Source organism: Colletes latitarsis, chromosome 1 (assembly GCF_051014445.1).
Source record: "Colletes latitarsis isolate SP2378_abdomen chromosome 1, iyColLati1, whole genome shotgun sequence".
In the NCBI taxonomy this organism is placed as follows: Eukaryota; Metazoa; Arthropoda; class Insecta; order Hymenoptera; family Colletidae; genus Colletes; species Colletes latitarsis.
Genome location: NC_135134.1, coordinates 42,476,814 through 42,500,039, shown reverse-complemented (window position 1 = coordinate 42,500,039; position 23,226 = coordinate 42,476,814). Strand labels below are relative to the sequence as shown.

Genomic DNA, 23,226 nt, shown 5'->3' with positions numbered 1-23,226 from the left:
AAACTCGAGAATAGGCACACATTTTAAGACGTCGTTATTCCCGATATCCCGGGGCAGGCGGTCTCGTTTCAAGCGCTATTTTTCATCGCGAACCTGAGCGACGGGGACGGGACAATTTAGCGCAGAGCTCGCGGGCGCAGAAAGAAGAACGCCGCCTTAATCTCATTGGCCTTAATTGTAAGACCCGTTGCATACTCGAGCAATGAATAACGTCGTTAACCGTCATCGATAATAACAAATGCGGCAGCGCATAGAAAAACGAGCAAAGACGATTATACCTTTGGGTACTCTCGTTAAAATCGTCACATGATTGCACCCATGTGGAGTTTAGGATCTACTTAAACATAAATTGAATATCCACGAGCAAAATGCAAAATTTTTTAGCCAATTGTATATATTATGGCAGCTTTTTGTTGTAGGAAGAACCTCAATAGGCTTTGGGTTAGTATATGTTTATAGAAACAGATGGTTGATCGAGTACTTGTGAGAGAGAGTCACCCTCTGCTGGCCAGTGGTCGAAATAATGATAGGTTCATCTTATTAACATCAGATTTACTGTAATTTTATAATACAAAGGTGTATTTTATTCAACATTTTTTATTTTATTTACTATAATTATACATTTTTAAGATAATTAACAATATAATATAGTTTAGTTTAACGTATAAACTCCTATTAATATTAATGTGCTTATATTATAAATAACTGATATTATTTCTGTATGAAGTAAATCTTCGCTTTATACAGGGTGTTCGGCCACCTCTGGGAAAAATTTTAATAGGAGATTCTAGAGGTCAAAATAAGACAAAAATCAAGAATACCAATTTGTTGATGGTGACTTCGTTAAGAAGTTATTAACAATTAAATTAAAAAATTTCAAATCGTTTTGGAAAAAACATTTTCGGTTGCGGGGGTCAATTACAATCATTTTCGGTGAATAGACATACTCCCGAAATCTTACCCACTTTCGAGAAAAAAATTCAGTATTGGCGGAACTTTAAACGTTAATAACTTCTTAACGAAGCCACCATCAACAAATTGGTATTCTTGATTTTCGTCTTATTTTGGCCTCTAGAATCTCGCATTAAAATTTTTCCCAGAGGTGGCCGAATACCCTGTATATATTTTCGTTGAATAATGAACAAATATTTGAGAAGGTAATGCTAACGCACAAAAATAAACAGAATTTAATATTTAGTAGATGCTCCTTTATTTTCTATCAACTGAAATATCCTTTTAAACATATAATTATTTCAGCCACTGTATAAATCGAGCCCCATAATGCTGTTGGTATTTTTACCTGGAATAGGATTCCAAAATAATACAATATAGATTTTCATTTGGAAATATCCATGCATTAAAGAACTTATAATGTTATTTTAATCTCCATTCAGTATCAAGGAACACACAGTTGTCAATGAAATATAAGTCTGATCTTTTTTATTTCATTTTAACGTTGTTTCAACCTCCAATGGAGATTATTCTGCGATATAATTTACAGTGAAGTCTACGTTGTATCTCTAATCAACGTATTTGACTAATACAGGATTTGAATATCATAATATCTCAACATTAGCAGTGTTTATTATCGTTGTGCATCTAATTTGCACATCTTCATGGCGCGCTCATAATAACTATTTTACATTCATGGCAAGGCAACATTGTTATATTTTGCAATCTTCTTGACGGTTGCATATTTGGCAACGTTTTCGTTCCTCCCCGGATGCGACTGTCCTACATCTATATTCAAAACATGATTTTTTGTCGACTTTGTTACTAGCTGGAGAGTTTGTGTACTGACTCGCTCAGATAAATGTTGCTGGATCACGTCCAATCAAATTTCTTTCGTAAATATTCTACGACAAGATGCAGGTTCCATTCGCACGAAAAATTATTTGTGCATCGACGACATCAGTGTTTATAGTGGCAAAAGAAATAACGTTGACCAGCATTTTTTTCATGGAACAGAGTTTGGTAAACAAGTGGTCAACGCGAATGAAATATGGCAATTTTTGCGAGAAGGGTAAATGTTTATTTTAGCGGTTTTGCTCTAAATCTGTGTATTTTTGTATGGTATTTTCACAAAAGTCTACACTTCAGTATTGAAAAGAAATATGAATGAAAATATGGAGGTTGAAAAAGTAATGCACTTTTGCATTGTTTTTACAAAAAAGATTTAAAATTTTAAGAAACTATAGTATTCGTGGAGCGATTCTGATGATTTTCGAGTACATTATAGAGGATGAGATTGTGAACAACTTTTATTTAAACAATTATTGTTGGAAAAATCATAGAAAAATATACAGATTTAGGACAAAGCTACTGAAGTAAACATTTACCACGAGAAGTTTATTTAAAGCTCATCAAACGAACTCTGGGTTTATTTTCACCTATAGAGCTGTTTATTTCAAAATCGTAAATTTCTAGTTTTCACTAGATAACAATAATGTAAGTAGGTATATGAACTTATAAAAATAAACGACAATAGTAAAGGAATTTACAAATAAATTAATGTAGACTTTCAACCTGGAACCTTACACAGATATAGGAGATATTGAAATTTAGATTCGGATTAAAATGGATCCATAGTCTATAGTTCAAAATCAGCTACAAAAAAAACAGCTCAAAAAATTTTATGTCAGGTTTTTTTTATGCGTTCATTAATTATGAAAATACTATTTGTTAACTGGTATCCGTTAAATCCTATTGAAGACATTTTTTAACGTTAATAATTCGCGATTCGGACTCGTTCGGCCGGAACAACGGCTGTAAGTAGAATTATTATCTCTTTGGTCTTCCGCGTTTATGTTCGTCCCTCTGTGAAATGCTTTTATAATTTACGGGAATGAAATTTTCTGCTGACCGAACCCACGGGATTCTCGATCGAAAGATTTACCAAAAAGGATATCGTTTGTTCCGACGATCCGTTTGGCTGTGCTTTGCGAGCACATTTAAGCTCTCGTTGTTACGAACGTTACGTGTCCATGAAAAATTTGTTCCATCCTTTTGTGTCCTCGAGCGAGGGATTCCCAATCCAACATACGATACAAACTGTAGTTTCAATCTTTAATCGTATCGAACGTAATCGTTTAAACCATTGTTCAAATTTTTAGACAATCAATGCATCTTAAAAGTAAGGCAATAACAATACTTTTAAAACGTATGTAGAATATATTTCATACTATGTAGAATATAATAATCTTAGTATTCCATTTTTTTAGTAAGTCCAAGAGTGCAGTTTCCTGCTTGAAGCTATTGCAAATAGACAGACAAAACTAAACTTGATTTAATATCGTATAGTACTTACTTCTGTTAAGTAGACATGCAACGATAGTGAAATTATTTGTGCTGCGTAGTAACAGTTTGATGAGAATCAAGAGTTTAAAATTTTAGAAATGTATAATTTGAGTTAGACACTCTACAAGCTATAAGTCGAAATCGCCTAAAAATTGAACAATTAGGTCAAAGTCACATTTTCATTTGTATCGTTACGTTTAGCATATACTTTCTACACTTGCATGTGTCGTACGCGCCTAAAATCCGCAGCCTGGCGATAATTTGACCCCATCGTAGTAAAAGGTGAAAAGCGTTTTGACGTAGTTGTATCCTTTGTACGTTCTAAACAGTTTTCATTCGCGCCAAGAAACAAAAAGGGACTCCATTTAAAATTTAGTTTTAACGCAAATGAGGTTTCGTAATTTTTCCATTCGCCGTTCCAGTAATTCAGGAATTTGTATTTACAGTATCCTTGAAGGTTACCGGGCGAGATTTTTAAAGCTCGGTCGTTTGGTAGCAAAATGAAAGCATCTTTTGTAAGTTCGTTCGTTATTTCACTAACCTTAATACCTGTTTCTTTCTAACAGTCCCTCCAATAGAACATATTACGCGTAAAAGATTAGCTCACAGTAAAAAAGGACAGCGAACATAGAATAAATAAGAATACCACAATGTTTTCTTTTTTGTTATTGAGACCTTTACTAATGTATTTATGAGGTTTTTCTGATTAAAATAAGACTAAACACGTATAAAATGGATCATGTTTGCATATTTAATCGTATTTAACACGATCTTGCACTCTATTAGACATAAGTTAAAAACAAATTATATCGTGTTTGGTCTTATTTTAATCGAGAAACTCTCGCAAAGGCATTGGTAAAAGTTGCATTAAAGAAAAAACAAAAATAAAAAAATTTCATCTTTACATTATGCACCGATATTCCAACCCAAATCAGGTTACACTACGCGGCTCGCTCGACGTTGAGCTTCTATAGTGTTTCAAGGTAAATCCCCTCTCAGTAGTAGGGATGACTACCATTCACTTATCTCAATCATTGCTAGACATGAAATACGACTTTTGATTAGTTACAAACATAATATCGTTAATTTTCCATCTATTATGCAATGTTTAAAAATTTGTATTAGTAACTTATAACGCTTTATTTAGGCCATATTGATACGTTCGCGTCGGTGGTAAATTGTGTTAAAGAAACAGCGACACGATTCTGTGACCGAAATGTTTACCGACAAGCAGTTCTAGTTTATTGCAAGCCTCATTCGCTGTGTTTGTTACGAGTGGATACGCTACGCGATACGTTACACGGAACTTAAATCCAAGGGTCACAACTATGTTCAGACAACTCGTGCTGCATCCTGGATAGACGATACAATTGTAGTGTTTGGACTACGGTTCTACCGCGGGTCAGAGCTAGAGTTGATAGCATGTCCAGAACATTCTAAGCACGTGACTATATAATCATTGCGTCTTCGTGTAGTTAGAGCGACCGTTCCCGCCGTCAGGCGCTACAAACGTAACCCCAGTGGGCCTAGAATTATGATACATCCAATCACAGAGTACGTGCTACTTGTACGATACCTGGTTGCAAGCTATATGTATCCGTCGGAATCAGATCAATATTTAATACAAACTGCAGATTGTAACGTTTCCAATAAGCTGTCGTCTGGCAGTTGTTCGCTTTTATTTTCATATTTTATTAGTAAATCGATAACCAGGCAGTTCGTGCAACGTTCAAGATATTTAGCTACAGGGTGAACGAACTTTTCCACGGTGATTCCCTGCACGAAAATAAGACGAAATTACGGTTCAGATTTTGCGTCGTAATTAGGAATCGTAAAAAATACGCGAAGTACTAATATTTCATTTAACACTAAAACTACCGACAAATACAGTGTATTTATTTGCAATAAAGAAAGTAAAACGGTAGATATGCGAAGAAATGTATAATGTATTAGAAATAAGTGTTTATTCATTCTCTTATAGAAAATTACGATAAATTTTCAAAAATTCTGTCGAATAAATTTTTTACAAGTTTTATTAGAAATTACGAATGGGTCATTTTGACTGCCTTGGTAGTTCTAGTGTTAAGTTGCCTTCATCGCGAACCTTTGAGTTGTTCTGAAGAAATTTTTACGTAAATGTCATAAAACTAAACACGTTTACTTACAAAAAATAACACGAAATGTTTTCTTGCATGCTGCTTGGAATATACTGAAACCGAACGCGATGGATTTTCAAATTGGAACCACTTTAGAACTACGAAGAGACATATATGAGTGGATAACACGCGTCACCCACGCGACTAACGAAGGGACGTATGATATTAACAGGCTAGCGGATACCAATTATTTATTTTTTATTTCCTTGAACTGTAGGCAGGTCGCTATTGCACGTCGAGGCAGATTTTTTAAAACGTTCGTTTCCAATTTTTTTCCCCAAATTTGAAATGGTTGTATCGAATTTTTACTACAAAATTGGTTGGTTTTAACCACGAAAAATATTTTTTCCAACGAAAAAAAAAGATATAGTTTGTGCGTTTGGTTTGAAATTGCAATTTGATTTCGTACGTGAATTTCTATTTAGACTGATATTGTTATTTATATGAAACATTTAAATATAATGTTGTATCCTGTAATACCATTTGATATTTATGTAAGTGTTCAATGAGAAATGTTTCATAATTTATTTTAACTTAAGGCAACAAGTTAACGCCCATACTAGTACGTACAGAAACTATATAAAATTATGAAATATATAATAATTTAAAAATTATTATAATAAATATAAAATTTTACAGTAATTATAAAATTACATTAAATTTTGAATTGAATTATGTAGATCAAAGAATTATGTTACGAATTAAAATTTGAAGAGTCAAAGATATTTTACTACAGATTTCTCTATGCTAGATAGAAAAATCGAAATTAAATTGGCGGAAATATTAGTACGTATAGAAGATATATAAATACGGTTCTCTGAAACACCATCTCGTGAAAGAAAACAAAGGTAGGAAGAGTACCTTGTGATCAAACATTAACAATCGGGAATTTAGCCTTGCTGAACCGTAAAGACGTCCATATGTATGTACACAGGTTATGTATGCATTCCTGATTTGCATCTACGTACACGGTGTTTCCGCGAAGCATCTCCTCGGTTTACTGTGATGGAGTTTTCTCAGCTGAACGAGACTGCTCAGAAGATTTCACTGGATTCGTCGAAGTCGCATATCTTTCGATCCTTTTTGCTTTCGCCTCTCCCTTTCCTGGCCCCGATCCTCTTTTTCAGAGTCGGAACTCGCAGAGTTCCACGCTTGCGTGTGTGTATGGGTGTATGTGTGTGTGTTTGTCTGTTTGTCTGAGTCTCTGTAGAAGATCGCGCGGATGTCTCTGGTCCTGGTTCAAGGCGCTACGCGGCCACGAATAGGGGTGTGTATCAGAGGGAAAAGGTGGTGGAAGGTATCGCAATGCTTGGAATGTTTAATACCGGCGCAACGACACGGCACGGAGAAATGGCCGGCTTCAGCCACGGAATAAATCTCGCGGAATCATACCTACCTGCCGCCATTTCTTGTCTGTCAGCAGACTCCCACTTGAAAATTTCTCAAGAGGCTGGCGGAGCGAAAACGCTTATTGCGCTCCGATACGAGGACGTTACTCCTTGTCCTCTTAAAAAGAGTTACAGCGTTTCCATAAATGATTCGGTGAAATATTCGGTTACCAGCGTAAACTGTGTCTGAATCGCACGATTTAATCGGAGGTTCGAGCTTTGGGGTTCATTCGTTAAAGCGAGATGAAAAAATAGATGTCTGTTGGCAGTGGAGAATGACAAATTTGACAGTCTTGATTAAGTTTCTGTAAAGTTTCGATCCTCCAGTTTGGAATCTTCCTTAAACATATAAAAATAAACATTAGGAACAGAAAATACTTATTAAATTATGTATTTATGACAGTAAGTAAATTAAAATTAAAATTAAATTAGATGGAGCCATTTTAGCACAGAGAAAAACGAGAAATATTGCAAATAATTTTGCAAATAATATCAACTGAATTTAGACTACAATTGGATAATAAAAATAAATATTTGTTCTCGACCATCTCTTAATTTTAATAATCTCATGCAAAATAACATTAAAATTGAATTTTTCTTTTTAAAAGTATTTATATTTCTAAGTATTGTTTGAGAAATATAATTTTCACAAAAAATTCCTTTCCAGAACGATATAACTTTCATTTCAATTATTGTTTTCATACCTTTTGTCGACTGCAAGAACCTTTAAGTAACATAATAGCAGGAACCAATTACTTCTAAATTCATAGGTAGATTTAATAAACGTTATGCAAAGTTCCATCAAAATCAGCTCGTGTGAGTCATCGGGGTTCCTTTGGGAGCAATGAACCCACCAAACTTACTTTAACTTTATCCGTTATCTGAAGTTTCGAGTTAACTTGGTTAACATTATCCGTCGAATAAGGTTAACCGAGGTTATTCGATAAATGATGATCTGTGACGTCGTTACAGTGTTCGACTGTAATTATAATTGTAACTGTAACTTTATTCGACAGCGCCAAATACCTAATGAGCGCTAGTTACCTCGAGACTTGAATGTTTCCGTAATAATTTGTACGTTACAATGTTGCTCCCGTAGAATCAGATTTCAGCAATGAAAAATTAAAACTAAAAATTTTCTTGTTTCGTACCATTCATTTGCGAGAATTTTACCAACTGGTTCCTCAGATGTTTTCAGTGAAAATAAAACTAAACGCGGTATCGTTTGGTTAAATGTTCACCTATTTTTCTTTCGAACGATACCGTGTTTAGTCTCATCTTGATTAGGAAAAATTTAGGAATCGTTCGATAAAATTCGTACACGCAAATAACATAGAATAAGAAAATTTTTATTTGTAATTCGACGCTGAAATCTGATCCTATTACGGCAGCATTGTTAACTGGCGACTGAGAGTGCATGATGGCACACAAAAGCAAATCAGCAGACGCGACGGCTTAACTCCGAGTGGCTCCTAGTGGTCCCAAGTTAACGAAGCTTCGAATCAATTAGCGCTCATTAATTATTTGAAGCCATCGAGCAAAGTTACAATTACAGTTATCAACTGTAATGACGCCACAGTTAATCGTTCGTCGAATAATTTTACAAATTAGTTATTCCGAACGAAATCGACCGAGTTAACGTTTCGTACAAAGGAAACCGTGCGCGTATCGGAGTTTATTAGAGCGATTCACCCTGTCTCTCGACGTGTTTAAATATTTTCCCTATAATTGTAGCGTCGGTTCGCATTTTTTATGCAGAATTTTAAAGCGACTCCGTGAAAATCCATTCCCTTAAAGAAATTCGCAAAAACACGTACCCTGTGAGAGTTCTCGCAACTTATGAAAGTGACTCTATATACACGCCTGAGGGATCACAATAATTTGTTTCACTTTTAGTCCAGGCTCTGTCGTCGTTTTAACGATGTTGTTGCTGCTAGCCGAGATTTGGTCGTTTGTCGGTTGGGAAATCAGCAGTTTTTCCCCGGACGAGCAAAACATCCCGTTAATTACGCGGCCTTACTTGCTGCCAGTCAAATACAAATGACCTTAGCAGCACGGCAAGCCTTTAAGTGACGCAACGACCCTGTCGTCCTGGTACGCGATGTTTGCCAGGAACGTTTAATTGCGACTGCCAGGAGTGGACTCCACGCCACGGAACGTTCGTTAGAATTTCATTAGTAAGTTCGGGCGCGGCGGAGTGATTCGCTTTGAAAGGGCCGTGTCCCGCGCGTAGACAGGTACCATTGTATTTGTCGTGCGTTCGAAGACCACTTTTTCACCCCTTGAAGTCGTGCGATCACAGTGCATCCTGGGTCCTTGTTAACGCGATCATGCAACATTGAATTCCTGTGTCAACGGGGAAACAAAAATAGCGACAGCGTTGCTCTTGTTTGGATTGACGTAGTTTCAGAAAGGAGGATGGTAAAAATAAAATAAGTCAATTTTTCGAAAGTTATCGAAAGAGTAATCAAAGTAAAAATTCGCACACAGCAAGAAATTGGAGATTGTTTACTTCGATACTCGGTACTTTAAATTAAACGCACAAAATACCAATATTATAATCAAAAGTCGACATTTATAACCATCAATTTTACACGAAAAATTACCATTCTCATTTCCATGGAAATAGGAAACTGTTAATATTTATAATCGAATTTTACATGCGAATCAATCGTTCAAAATGTGTTCCTAAAGTTTGATCAGCCACTTTGAATATACCTTATGTGTACACGAAGAAAAAGTATTTATGGAATACGTGTAATATTTATTCCACCAATACTGTGTAACAAAGAATATCGTCTTGGAAAGGTTCGAGAAAATTTATGAAATACACGAAATGCAGAAATTTTTATTTCTTGCATTTTACCGTGCGCAAAGAATAAACTCGTGGTTGATAGTCCATATAATTCGTCGCGTTGCAGGATATCCTGGTAACTTGATTTATGATGCTATTGGTGTATTTCGTTCGCAGGCGTGGTCCACCGAGAATAAACCAACCTTCTACCTTCTTCTCCTTCTTCGTATCCTTCTCGTAAGGATCACTTGAATACTCCGGAAATTTGTCGAAGCATCCGGAGTGATTTCCGCCAGGTTTTTTAGGGAATGGAACGTAAATTCGACCAGATCCTATTATTTTTGGTTTTACCTCGACTGGTCGAACATAAGTGGGTCCAGGAGCGTCGTCCTTGTATGGATCCGGCGGGAAATAATCCAGGGGCGCGCTAGCGTATAAAAATCGGCCCACGGGTTTCTCTGTCGCGCACACAAAGAGATTATTAACAAAGCTTTCTCAGATACAAACATAGAAAATAATTGGCTACTTTGGATACTAATAATTGTGAGTATTGGAAACATATAGAACTTGCAAAAGTAGAGGAAAAGATTTCTCAGAAATTATTATTCGTACGAAGAGAAATCAGTCTTCAACATTCTGCATATTTTATAAACATCGCGACGAAAAATAATTTTAACGTGAGCATAGTTATAATTGCAGTGTCACGAAGGCATAAGAAAGGACATTAAAGAATTCAACTTTTGTAAAATCGAAACAGTGCCTAAACGTTTTCAACGCAACTTTATTATGTTCTTACTGCGTTGCCAGTAACTATGTAGTTTGATCTGTTAAATGTGAGTTTAATCGGAACGAAGACTACTTTTGTATCGCTGTTACTCTCGTTTCTATACCTTTCAATTTAGTCTGAATAATAGAACGTTCAATTAAATTTATACGCGACGCTTCAATTGTGACAAGATTTTTCTCCGACGTACCAGGCTACACGGCAAACAGTGTCTAATTAACGCGTTTATCCCATGACAATTAAGCCAATAAAAGCAAACGGTTTAAGTTAATTTCACTTGTTAAAGTCTACCTCTGGTTTTCCTGAAATCAGTCTCGGGTGATGTTTGAAAATACGCGCAAAGGTGGAAAGGAAAAAACTGTACGTGTGTAGTGAGGTTTCATTTCCTGCCTTCCTTACGACAAAAATGTAATTAGTTGCGCTGGCTTGGAAAACAAAATTCTGCCGAAAAAGGAAACGGGAACAGGGAAAGCGAGACTCCAATCTTCTTCCGCTATGCAACCCCTCTTTATATTACCTTTCTGCTCGGCAGTATTATTTGTCGTGTCTACTATTCCCAAGAAAGGGGTAATGAACAAAAAAATAAGGAATATGAAATTGAGCGCCACGGATAATACAAAAATTAGAACGTAACTGGGAAGAGCAGGATACGAGCATGCACTGTTGTTATAGTATACGGCGCTTCAGGTTTCTCTTTACAAGAGTATTCCATACTAAGTCTGTGCAGAATTATTTTTCTCAAGGAATTATTCCTTAGCAGCATAAAAACATATTTCTTTATAATTATATGGCTTTATCGTATGGTTTTGACGTTGTAATTTCATTTGAATCTGCTTATATTAAATTAAATAAACAATTTATAATCTAATTTTATCTTACACCAATCATATAGTCGATAGGAAGTGCTGAAACTACTTTGGGTATGTAACGTCAAAATAAATGTGAAAATAAACATAGAAGACAGCAAAAATTATAGTAGTTGGTATAGTGATTGGATAGAGGATGAAATGCCCTTTAAAATGAGCGTTTGAACGAGTCGATAGCTCAATTAGTTCCGGAGATATAGCGATTTCAGTTTCAAGTCGATGCGGTGGCTAGTTCCGGAGATATAAGGGTCCGAAGCGTTTGCTTACTACGGCCTTGTCAAGGCCGTTGACCAGCACGTGACTTGTAGTAAGTAGGTCACTGGGCCACGATGGTCACGAGTCACGTACGAGACAAAGAGGTCCGGCGTGACGCGCCAGACGGAGACAGCGATAGTCGAATTAAGAAAAATTACCATTTACATAAATTGCGATATCTCCAAAACGGGAAGTCAGATCGACAAAATTCAAAAGCCACTTTAAAGGGGAAGGTTCACCGCCGCCAACAGTGGTTCAATTATTAATAAAATACTAGTAGTTTCGGAACTGAACGCGTCTAAATTTTTAGAATTTTTAATAGGCGTTAATACACGTTTCTAAAGCGGCGGGAGCGTGGATAGTGGAATTTAAAAAATACCTCTTTACATAAATTACGATATCTCGAAAACGGAAAGTCGGATCGACAAAAACCAAAAACCATTTTAAAGGGGAAGCTTTACCTCTTCTAATCGTGGCTCAATAATGGATAAAGCTCTAGTAGCGTCGGAATTATACGCGTCTAAAGTTTTAATACCTTTAATATACGTTGATAGACTTTTGCAAGACGGAAAGTGGAACTTTAATAGCATTAATTTTCATTGTGATGCAAAATAACGTGAATACTATAACATTCAAATTTATAAGCCACACTATCATACATTCAATTCTATATAGTTTTTATTTTTTTAAATTATTATGCACTTTAATGGCTAAAGAATAAATCACCTGTCCATTTTTGCGGCTCAGTAAAATTTGTATTTTCCGCGAACTTGTTGAACTATTACGTGGCACAACGTTACCTTTGACTTTTATTTCCGGGTCGTAGGGTTCGTGAGAGTACGAGGGGAAGGGATTGATGCCAATGTCTGCGTATCCTGGTCCTCCGAGGGGATTAGGTCTAGTCATTATATTCGGTGGTTCAGGCCTAGTCTTTGGTACTTTTCTTTCGGCAGGGCTGAAGTAGGTGACTTTTTCGAAGCAACCGTGCCAATCACCGGGTGTCGCGTGCTTCTTAGCCGGCGAGGGTGGCAGCATGACACCGCCGATTTTCGCTCTGTCGCGTTTCAACTGCGAAACGGTCGAGATATCAGGTTGGCTCTCTTATCGTGGAAGTCAGGGTCTGCAAAAGTATTTCTCTTCAGTTTCTAGGAGATCGGATTCGGGACCGCGATTGAAACGTCGGTTCTCATAAATAATGCAAGCTTCTTTTGGGTTTTTTCGCCGGAGACCAATAACCGCTTCTCGGTAACCGATCGTAATGCAAATGTGAGCCTCTCACCATAAAACAGCACTAGCGTCGACGTAAACTTTATTTTGACGAATTTAGAAACATTAGGAACGGTAGCCACTGCCGAAATTTATTACAAAATATTTTCTGTTGTGGAATTTTATGAAAGAAGAAAATATACTTAATTTACTTAAAGAATTAATATTGGTTGAAATAATTCAGGAATTATATCTCTAATTATTTTTAAATATCTCGTATTCAAGCTGCGCGCCCTATTTCTACTGAACGTCTAATTTATAGAGTATATAATAAAGATACATAAATGAAAATTTAATTTTTATGCACTAGTGACAATTTTACACATTTCGTGATACAAAGATCACCATTGCAAATACCAATTGTGAAAAGGAAATTGGAGGTGGAAAAAAATCCATTTGTCGAAGATCCTTCTATCATTACACTTTATTCGTTTAACTTAAAATCATTCTAGTGTGTTTCTATTTGGTATCGTTTTAAGAAGCCTTCGGTATTAAACAATTTTATAATGATAAAGCAACAGTTTGCTTCGTTAACTCGTTTGTAACCTGAAGTTTGCTCCGCGGCAACAGTTCCAAGAAACGGTCGAAGTAACTTTGTAACAACTCGAGGAATAAGATTTTTAACAATTTTTTTTTCTCTCTGCAGTAATAAATCTCAGGACGATCGAGAGAAGCGATCACCGAACTGGAATTAATTGGATGTGTGTAAAATGTCGCTCGATTACCCGTTCTTCCGCTTCTAATCGCCATGGTTCGTTTAATGCTTCTCCGCTGAAAATTCGAACGAATTTCTGTTCGAATAAAGGTGTCGAAGGGCCAGCAAGCAATTGTCGACCTTTCTCAATGCCCTCGCGAAAAGTTACAGGAGCTCCAACGTACTTGTCAAAGGGCGCCGGAGATGGATCGTGAAAATACCCTTGAAAAATATGGTAGAAGTACGTGTGCGAAACAAGAACCTTGATCGTTGTACGTGTACTTTACCAACTCGATCGAGATCCGTTTTTCCAAATCGTTTGCCCAGAGTTTGCAATTCTGCCCGTTTGCGTTTCATAGTTGTATTTGTCCGGGGAAACTTGTTATCTTATTTCATCGAATAACCTGTAATTTTAATCGTTTTTCCGAAGCAGTCGTCGATCTCGATGTCCTCCGCGACAGGACGTCTTCTGTTTTAGAAAAGGAAGCAAACTTCAGAAGCGTCGATGTTATTTCGTTAAACACATAATAATTTTATTTAGACCGACAGTACTAATTTAATTTCAATTACAAAAATTAAATTTCAAACGTTCAGGTTCCTTCGAGTTTTTAGAACAGCCAATTACAGATTTTTTAATTCCAATGTTAGCTTTTCTGAATTTATATGAAATAGTTTAATAACTTCTTGCTTAAAAAATCTTAAATTTTAAATTAACGTTTACAGACATCATTTGTGTCTATAATATAAATCTTAAATCCACTTATTTGGAATTCTCCTTTCAGCTTTTTTTTTGCATAAAAAATCTCGTTTTTGTTAAAATTGCTAACACGAGCGATCGCGAAGATCGTGGTTAATTTTCTCGGAAAAGGAAATTTCTATTTCGCGATTCGCGTACGTAATACATTGGTCGTTCACGTGTGACTAACAATGAGTCATGCACAAACAAGCAAACGGTTTCAACAAACGGCGCGGTAATGAAACGTTCCTACTGTTACCGCAATCAATAGATGTCTGGAAATATCAACTCATTAAGAACAACTCATTACCGCCGAGAAGCATTTGGAATGCTTTTCGTCGACTTCCCTGCCTCCTGAGTTACCAGCTGAATCTCAGAAACCAAGGGCGTTTCCTTTCAAGCTACGTTGACTTTGCAGGACATGTAAGTCGCCTGGAAATTTCGGTAAGATTGTGCAGATTTGGAATTATGTTAGTGTCCGCGAAAGGTTCCAGAAGTAGGTCGACTATCGAGGAAGCAGGATTGCGTCGTGACAGCGAAAGGGCGACGAAGTTTTCGGTTTCAGGTACTCTTATCAGGACGGAAGTTCAGAACTAGTACAAAGAGGGATTAACACAAATGATTTCAGTTGAAAACTTCGAAACTATGACCAATAATGACTCGTTTAGTTGCTAAAACAGTGTGAATTATATACAAACATACAAGTGGATGAAATTCAAAGAGCTCCATTAGGCACAGTAATAAAATTCATTCAAATTTAGGGGATTTCTTTTTAACATTAAATAATTTATTCTTTATCGATTAATTGCTAATTCATGCACTCGTATATGTACGAAATACACCGTTTACGAGAAAATACTGACATTGAGTTATCGCACGATGTTTCAGGTAGAGCAATGATGCATCCAGATTTTTGTTATGATTTGTACGAGACATCTTTTCCATCTTTCTATTTCGACATTAACCCAGACCTGAAACTACCAGAAAGTAAACTAATTTCTCTAAAAAATGTTTTAATCTCCTCGAACCTTAAATAAAAGTCAAGTACGAAAGATTATGGTACGTAAGGAAATTTTGATAATAACACTTATATTGCTAGATGATACACAATACTATTTATTGACTTTCTTTTCTCTGCAAAATTTCATTTGAATTTAAATTAGCACGTTTCAGATTGTAACTTTTTGTTTTATATGAAGAATGGACATGGTTATTGTATGACAAGGGGTTAAAATAAAAAAACAAAGTGTAAATGAAATGTCACTTCACGTCAACTTCGTTTAGTTTAATAATATATAACTAAAACAGACAGACAAGAGTAACTCGTGTTAGCGAGAGGTTGATTACAGTTTCATAAGACTAAATCATCGTGTCTTCCTGTTTATCCAGAAACAATTCAGACGCCATCTCAAGGGCAGCTAGCCCGTATTTCTGTATGGTATAACGGTACACAAAGAAGCTACTTTAGCCATTCGTCTTGCGTCGCTGAGAGGGATAACTGTCTCTCCGATTTCGCCAGAGTTTACAGTCCACTCTGTCTACTTGTATGCATACACGTGGATGTGCTCTCAGACGTAACTAAGGCTACTGCGTTAAGTTCCGGGTAAACGGATGTAATGGCAAAGCTATGGCCGGATAAACAAGAGGTATGTTTGCACCTACGGGCGAAACGTACGGACGTGCATTCGGATGTAGTGAAATTACAGCGTTAAGCGCGAAATGGAGCGCGCGAAGTAAAACTCCGGTGGAAATTACGGCTAGCCCGTACCTGAGCGGGTCTCGTAGGCGGCTTGGGTTATTACTTTAAGTTTCGGGAGAATCTGCGTAACGAGGGAGGCATGATGCCGGGAACAGTGTTATTCACGGTTGAATGTTTTAAGGTAATGCGTGCCGAGGTTGCATTACGGATTTGTGCAACGAGGGAGAGATACACCGAGTTACGCTGCGTTTGGATGTACTCGGATTAAGTGGTATTTGTTCCTTGGCGTGATTTCATATTTGAATGGGTCTAAGAATCTTTCGCGTCTACGTCTGTCCTAGATTAAAGCCTTCTCCGCACTTGCAAGTTAATAGGGCTTGAAACGTAACCTATAGTTTTGTATTCGTAAACAAATTATCGAATAATAGAAGAAGTTTAGTTTTTCATTGAATGTCGTTAGGTTGGAAATATTTCATAAATTTTCTACAAAGTTTTTGGGGTGAGTTCGTAAACGGTCAAGTTGACGAGAAAATAAATTTATTTCTTCTTTAGTCTTTGATGTATTCCGTTTTTGAATTTCTCTGTGGGAATCAATTTTTAGAATATTATTTCACACGCGCGTTATATTGTGGATTTTTCCCTCTCGAGCGGGATTTCAACTTGAGCAGTAGAGAAAGTATTTATTGCAATATGAATTCTAACTCATCAGAGCATTAAATTCATTGGTATGAATAAGTTGTTGGTTGTAAAAATATTGTTAATTATAACTGTGGATTTATTTCATGTTACTAAATTATAGTACACTGAATAAAATATTCTTCACAGTTTAATAAAATGTGACAATATTTTATTCGATCGTTAAAATCTAGTTTGAATCCTTTATAAAATGATTACCATCGTTACAACTTTGTTTTTATAATTTAGCAATTACGTTATTAATTTCAAATAACCTATAGTCCTATTAACTGAGTATAAAAGAAAAGTTTATGCAGCTTACATAGCTTAAACTTATAAATGCAGATGTTCACAAACAATTGATAAAACAACTGTTATAAGAGACATGTCAGACGTGTTACTAAATAAAATTAATCCAAGACACGAGTTACTGTAATTGTAACATCTTTTTATAACATCATAAATAGAGAGAATAGTAATTCCTGTTATTAATGCATTGTTGAAAATGTCCTTTCAAGTTGTTTATGAAAATATATCTTGCATTTGTTGTGTGTTTTCAAAATATCAAAGCTTCTCGACATTTATTGCGTTATTAGAAACAAACGTTTAATTTTATAACGAAGAATAAATATAGTGTTGCAGAGGAATGCAATTGCTTTTAGAACGATGGCAGATCATTGATCATCATACTTGACAGCATGTCTTGTTGTAATTATCATTTAGTAAATTAAAGTTTCGAAATACGTAATATTTTTTGAAACGTGAAATATTGATCAACTTTAATAATCTAGTGAACAAGTGTGCCATGAAAATCTCTCTTTCTATTCGAAAGCGCCGTAAGGTCGAAACATTAAAATACGCGATATTTAAAATCATAAATAAATTATGCGAATTAAGAATGAATATTTCATTTTTCGAGGCACGCGTAGCTACGTTCAACGGCTCGACGAATTTACTACCGTGGCACGACGTCAACTTGACACGGTACAGGGTAGAAAAAGGACCCTCTTACGAACCCAGCCGCTTGTGTTAAACTTTCATATAGCGCTCGTCCATTAAAGCGCAACAAGTACGGTCATACATCAACATCTCCGGTAAAAATTTCGTCGGATCACGTCGCAATTTTGCCAGCGAAACGCGGGTAAATTACGTGAAACGGAAACGATTAAATCTCGCGGCCGTGACCCAGAGTAACGTTACCAAGTCCCTCCGAGCATCGTCGTGACTCGATAAAATTCAGAGAACCGAGGAGGAACTCCATTATTATCCGGGATCTTCGTCGTCGCCGGTGCAATACAACTTTCCTTTTCAGCGCGGATTGTTTCCCGGGCGAATCTCGACGACGATCGGCTTTTCGAATCGCCGGTAGCCGCGGAATCGAGTACGCGTCGTACCGGCAATTTCCTCTGCCTCTATCTAACCGCCATATTTTCATGGGATCTCCTTGGTAGCAGCTCGCGAACCGGAGCGACAACGGCCGCGATAATAACTAAACTTTCGTTTGCCGGGGCACACCATTAAGATAAGACGGCAAAACGGAACGCCCAGTTTTAAGGGGATCATCGAGAGGAACGGAGACAGAGAAAGGAATAAAGCGGTACGTAATGGAGAACGAAGAGAGGACGAAGCACGAAAATCGGGAAAGAAGGTGTCGGAAAAGGAAGTGGAACGAGACGGTCCTCCTGAAAGGAAGCCAAGATGGGGGAGAGGTTGTACGGGGAAAAAGGATGAGACCCTGGCGGAACTAGAAAGGGACGCAGATATATATCTAGAACCTGAGAGATCGATTAAGATTAAACGCCTAGTTGCTGGGCTTAAGTCGGGCTACAATGGAAAAGCTGCGATTGGGTTTCACGGATTGAAATCAAGGACGTGGCCGTTTAATTTGCAAATGGAAAGGGTCACGGCTTTTCTCACCCTCCACCCCATCTGGCCGTCCTTTCTTTCTTTTCGACCGGAGTGACACGTGAGTCGTTTGGTCGGGGAATATTCTCGCATCGATGCATCCGGGCTCGTTGCCGGACCTCCGGGTCTCGCATTGTTATCGAAGCCAAAGGAAACGAATTCCCCGGGACATCTTTGAGGAGACTCTGGGGAGTCGGTTGATTGCGATTGATGGAGGAAAACATCACAGGGAGAGGGATAGCTTTGCACGCGAATCAGAATGCTTCGCGATGGCACCGGTAAATTTGTGTTGAGCGTACTTGGGCGGATAGAGTCGTACGAGTATTTGCGCTCCCCCGACTCCTGACGTCGGATGGTTTACAGTATTTAGGAATAAATATTATGGAATTATAGTCGATAAAAATTTTATGAATTAAGTTTTTAATTTGAGACAATCAAAATAGAAATCGAGTTAATCAAACTTACAGCGTGAATGTTAACATTGCAATAATACGTGTTTTAAGATGAGTAATTCATTTTTAACCCTTAAATGGATTATTGGAGCCCTCCACAAGTTTAAACTCCTATTGTGTAATGCGTGTCAATGTAATTATTTGAAAATTTATGTGAGTTGTGCATAAATTATGCGTCGAAGAAATTTAACACTTTACTGATGAAAATAGGATGAGAAACGTAATCTTACGTGGTATTATTTTTAAATCGAAAGGATAATAATAATCATATAATGAGATCGAGGTCGTGTTTCAATGAATTTAAGTTAAAAATACCTCACCAATGCATTGTTAATACTCTACTAAAGATAGAACGAAAAATATGACAATTTTTATTTCCCATTAGTGGTTGATACATACATCAATACGCGTGTGACATCGCTTTGAAGTTTCGGTTACCGAGCACGTGTAATGCGAAACTTGCTCGCTGTTGCTCTGTCTCGCTCAATGTCGGTATGTCCCATTTATTTTCCCTGTCAAACAATACGTGCGAGATCAGACTGCGACTCTAAATAAAAATCTCTACCTACACAGCTTTCAAATAAACTGACAGTCCCAATTTCGTAATTTCGAAGCTAAAATTGCTCTATATTGGAATATATGGAACCAATACTACGTACTAATTTCAAATATTATATATTTTATTCGGGGTACAATACTTCTAATACATGATTCTATAATAATCAATATTTACATCGCCATGTTGTCGGTCATACTTCGTGCCCGCCTATCGATGTTGGTATATTTGCAGATGTAACGTTAATATTCAGAAGCCTTCGAATGCGCCGGTTCCATGTAGTAATATTCATAGAAAAAATCAGTCAATTAAAAATTAACTATGCAAGGTTCGAACAAACTTTATTTTTATTTATTTTTATTTTTTTCTCCTTATTTATTTCTATTCGCATTTAATATAAATTTCGTTGTTGAATAAAAGGAGCTTGTTTTGTCCCTGAAAATTTGATTTTGAATTACAAACTTTCCTCCCAATATAGACTGCAATCTTCGTCATTCAATCAACGATTTATATCATTTCGATACCATTATTATTTACACTAAATTTTTGCAGTAAGTTATTCTTACTATTACGGAAAATTGTTTGACTAAAAAAAGAAATTATCTATGAAGATATACCCTGGATAAAAAACGTTTCGAATAGTAAAACGATCCGATGATCGAACGTTCGAAATACTGAAGGTTTTTATTGTGTCTCCGAACCAAAGTTGGATCGTTCGACCAATCGAGAGTTTCCGAACAACATAATTGGACAAAAGGTGTAATATCCCTGAGCACGAAAAACGAATCGATTATTTAAATATTGACCCTGCCAGTTTGACTGCATCGACCGTTCTGTCTAATTAAAATGTTCGAACAACGGTTGCGATCGTGGCTAGGAAATTACTTCTAAACACGCTTCGACGTATCGCATGACGAATTATTTCGTACCATCCCTTCGAGCCACTAATTACTTTTTCTTTTCCTTTGTAAACGCCGGAACAAGGACCGACCAGGATCGACGCCGCGATAAAACGGGTCGAATTTATTAAAGCTATTATGAGGCAATTAGTTTTCCCGAGTGCGAAGAAACGTCAAGCTGATCGCGTACGTGCCCGAAAATCATTCTTTTCCGCGCCTCAAAATTGTGGTGTATGGGCAAAAAATGACTGGAGACTGCGAGGGTCTGGGGAGATTAATGCGTTAACGAGAGTTTCAGGCTGTCCTCTTTATCTAGGCGCTGGCTACTCAGGAAGATAGGTAATTTAAAAATCCCGAACGCGGAGATACTGTTTTTTCCCATCCTCCCGCCATCCACCTCATTTTTTATTCCTTTCCTCCTTGGTTCTCTTTCTGCTCGTTTCGGACTTATTACAGCACTAGCCCCAGTAATCTTTCCTGTGACCTGATTTTCGCCGGATCAGCGAAAAAAAAATCAATTTTGAAAGATGAAACGATAGTGTAAATTCTTCTTTCAAATTTTTATAATAGTATTAATGATAATAATAGTAATTAACAGATACAGCAACAGAGGTAATGGAATACGCATAACACTTGTACTAAAATGGAAACTTAGAAACAAAACTGTACTATAAACACACATGGAAAGAAATCATAGAAAACAGAAGATATACTGAAATAATTCCATATGAAGAGACAAAATAGTCACACAAAATTAGATATCACAATGATCGATAAAATAAACAGTCTATTTTTATACTTAGAAGTGTAATTTAGGATGTAAATAAAGTTTTCATTATTTTTCCTAAATTCCAGGAAAAAGATAAAACTTTAAATAATGATGGTAGAATTTTTGTTTATTCCAATTTTCTATTGTTTCATACCCTTTAGGAGTAAAAAACTTGTATCAAGTTTTTAATATGACTCAATGCTTTTAATATGACTCAATGTCTTGCAACTTAAAATTCTCTATTAAAACTCATTATTTAGTTTACAACAACTTTCCAGCTCCCAGAAAATTTATGTTAGCTAACGAATTCTTGAAGGATATATAAACCTTCCAGAAAAATATTGTTAAACCCAACAACTTCTAATTAAAAAAATTGTACTACACACTTGTGCACGGATTTAAACGACTTTTAATTTACAATTTACTTTCCAGATTTCTTGAGTCCGCTTTCTTTCTTAAAAATAATGATGTACTCCATCTTGAACATTCTTAAGAACCTTTTTGTATATTTTATAGAATCAACAAATTCATTTTAGAACTTTTTATTCCATTTGCATATTTTCACAATTTCAGAAATTTTATTTCTTTCTTAAAAATATTTCTCAACTCTATAATTTCTAAAAATAAAGCGTATATTTTATAGTTTTACAAGTTCTTAAAAATACCTTAATTTCTTGAAAACATTGTTGTTCTCCACAATTTTTAAAGATCGAAATACGACATCATACGATATCAGAATCAAGGGATCTCTCTTGGATTTTCTATTTCATTTACTTTACAAACTTTACAGATCTTGCTTTACATCCGTAATATTTTTAAGGAAAACAAGAATTGCACTTGAGAATTTTACATACTCTTAAATATCTTATCGCGTAATTACCATATTCCGTAGATTTCTCTGAGAAATTTCTGCTTCGTTCACTTTCAAGACATTACAAATCTTCTTACTTAAACCATTTGTTCGAGTTCAGAATTATTTTGAATAAAAACGACATGCTCTCACATACGTTCTTTTTATTTCTTTACAATCTAAAGAATCTGCAGATTTCTTTTAGAACTTTCTGTTTTATTTATTTCCCAGACTTCACAAATTTCTCTTCTCCCCTAAAAATATTCCTGAAGCCCGTAATTTCGCGAAATAAAAATTACATTCCTAAATTAAATTTCTGCTTTATTCGCTTTGTGGATATCACGAATATCACAATTTTCTTAAAGACATTGCTGGACTCTATACTTTCTAATATACATATAATCTGAAAAATCTTGTATAATTTCCAGGATCCGGAGATTCCTTTCAGAATGTCCTATTTAATTTATTTCCTAGGCTTCTTGTATCCTCCTTAAAGTTTGATCCATATTCTAGGAAACAAATCCTCTGGTATTTAAAAATCTAATTTCACCGTACCCGTTTCGCTTCCGATCCATCTCACTGGCTGTGAAGGAGGAAACCTTCCCCTCTTTCCTCAGATTAGATTTGCGTCACGTATCGACGTTTCGAAGCGGTCGTTAATTCCGCGTTAGGTCGCGTTTCTCTTTCTATAAACGTGTGCCATACATTTTCCCCGCAGAGGGCGGACGATGAATAATCAAGAAGTTTGTCACGATCGCGATCCGTCGGATATATGCGTCCGTCGAGGGGTAACGAAGTTAAGGAAGAGCCAGTCGATTCCAGCTATCGGTCTGCAAGAAGACGCCTTGGCCTGATTCGATCTCATTAGACGAAAAGACAGGAGCTAGCAGCAGGAATTCCTTGTGAATACCGAAGCACAAGTTCCAAGACGACGAGCAATGGCGAAAAGCGAGGGGGAAAGCCATCTTTTCCATCCCAAAGAAAATTGGCTTTCCGATGCGAATCATTTCCAAAGGTCTCGCGACTTTAATGAAAACCCCTTATGTTTCATCGTGTCAGTAATTATCTCCAGCAGACTAGTACTTTCGAGGCTGAACGTTATTTAACCCTCAACAAGTATCGATTGTGTAACTTGTATCTGTTTTTTTTTTTTAATTTCATATAAAAATCACAAATTTCCTTCGC

General features: G+C 36.4%; 1 protein-coding gene across 1 annotated transcript in view; it reads right to left on the bottom strand.

Annotated features, from left to right (window-relative positions):
* Positions 1 to 9,689: 9,689 nt before the first annotated feature.
* Positions 9,690 to 23,226, bottom strand: part of LOC143343193 (cilia-and flagella-associated protein 96) — a 131,588-nt gene continuing 118,051 nt past the window's right edge. Inside the window, exons 2-4 of the mRNA XM_076767821.1 lie at positions 13,532 to 13,762; positions 12,341 to 12,608; positions 9,690 to 10,093 (exon numbers count right to left, since the gene is read on the bottom strand). Coding sequence (XP_076623936.1) covers positions 9,690 to 10,093; positions 12,341 to 12,608; positions 13,532 to 13,762 — 903 coding nt within the window. The remainder of the gene's footprint in view (positions 10,094 to 12,340; positions 12,609 to 13,531; positions 13,763 to 23,226) is intronic.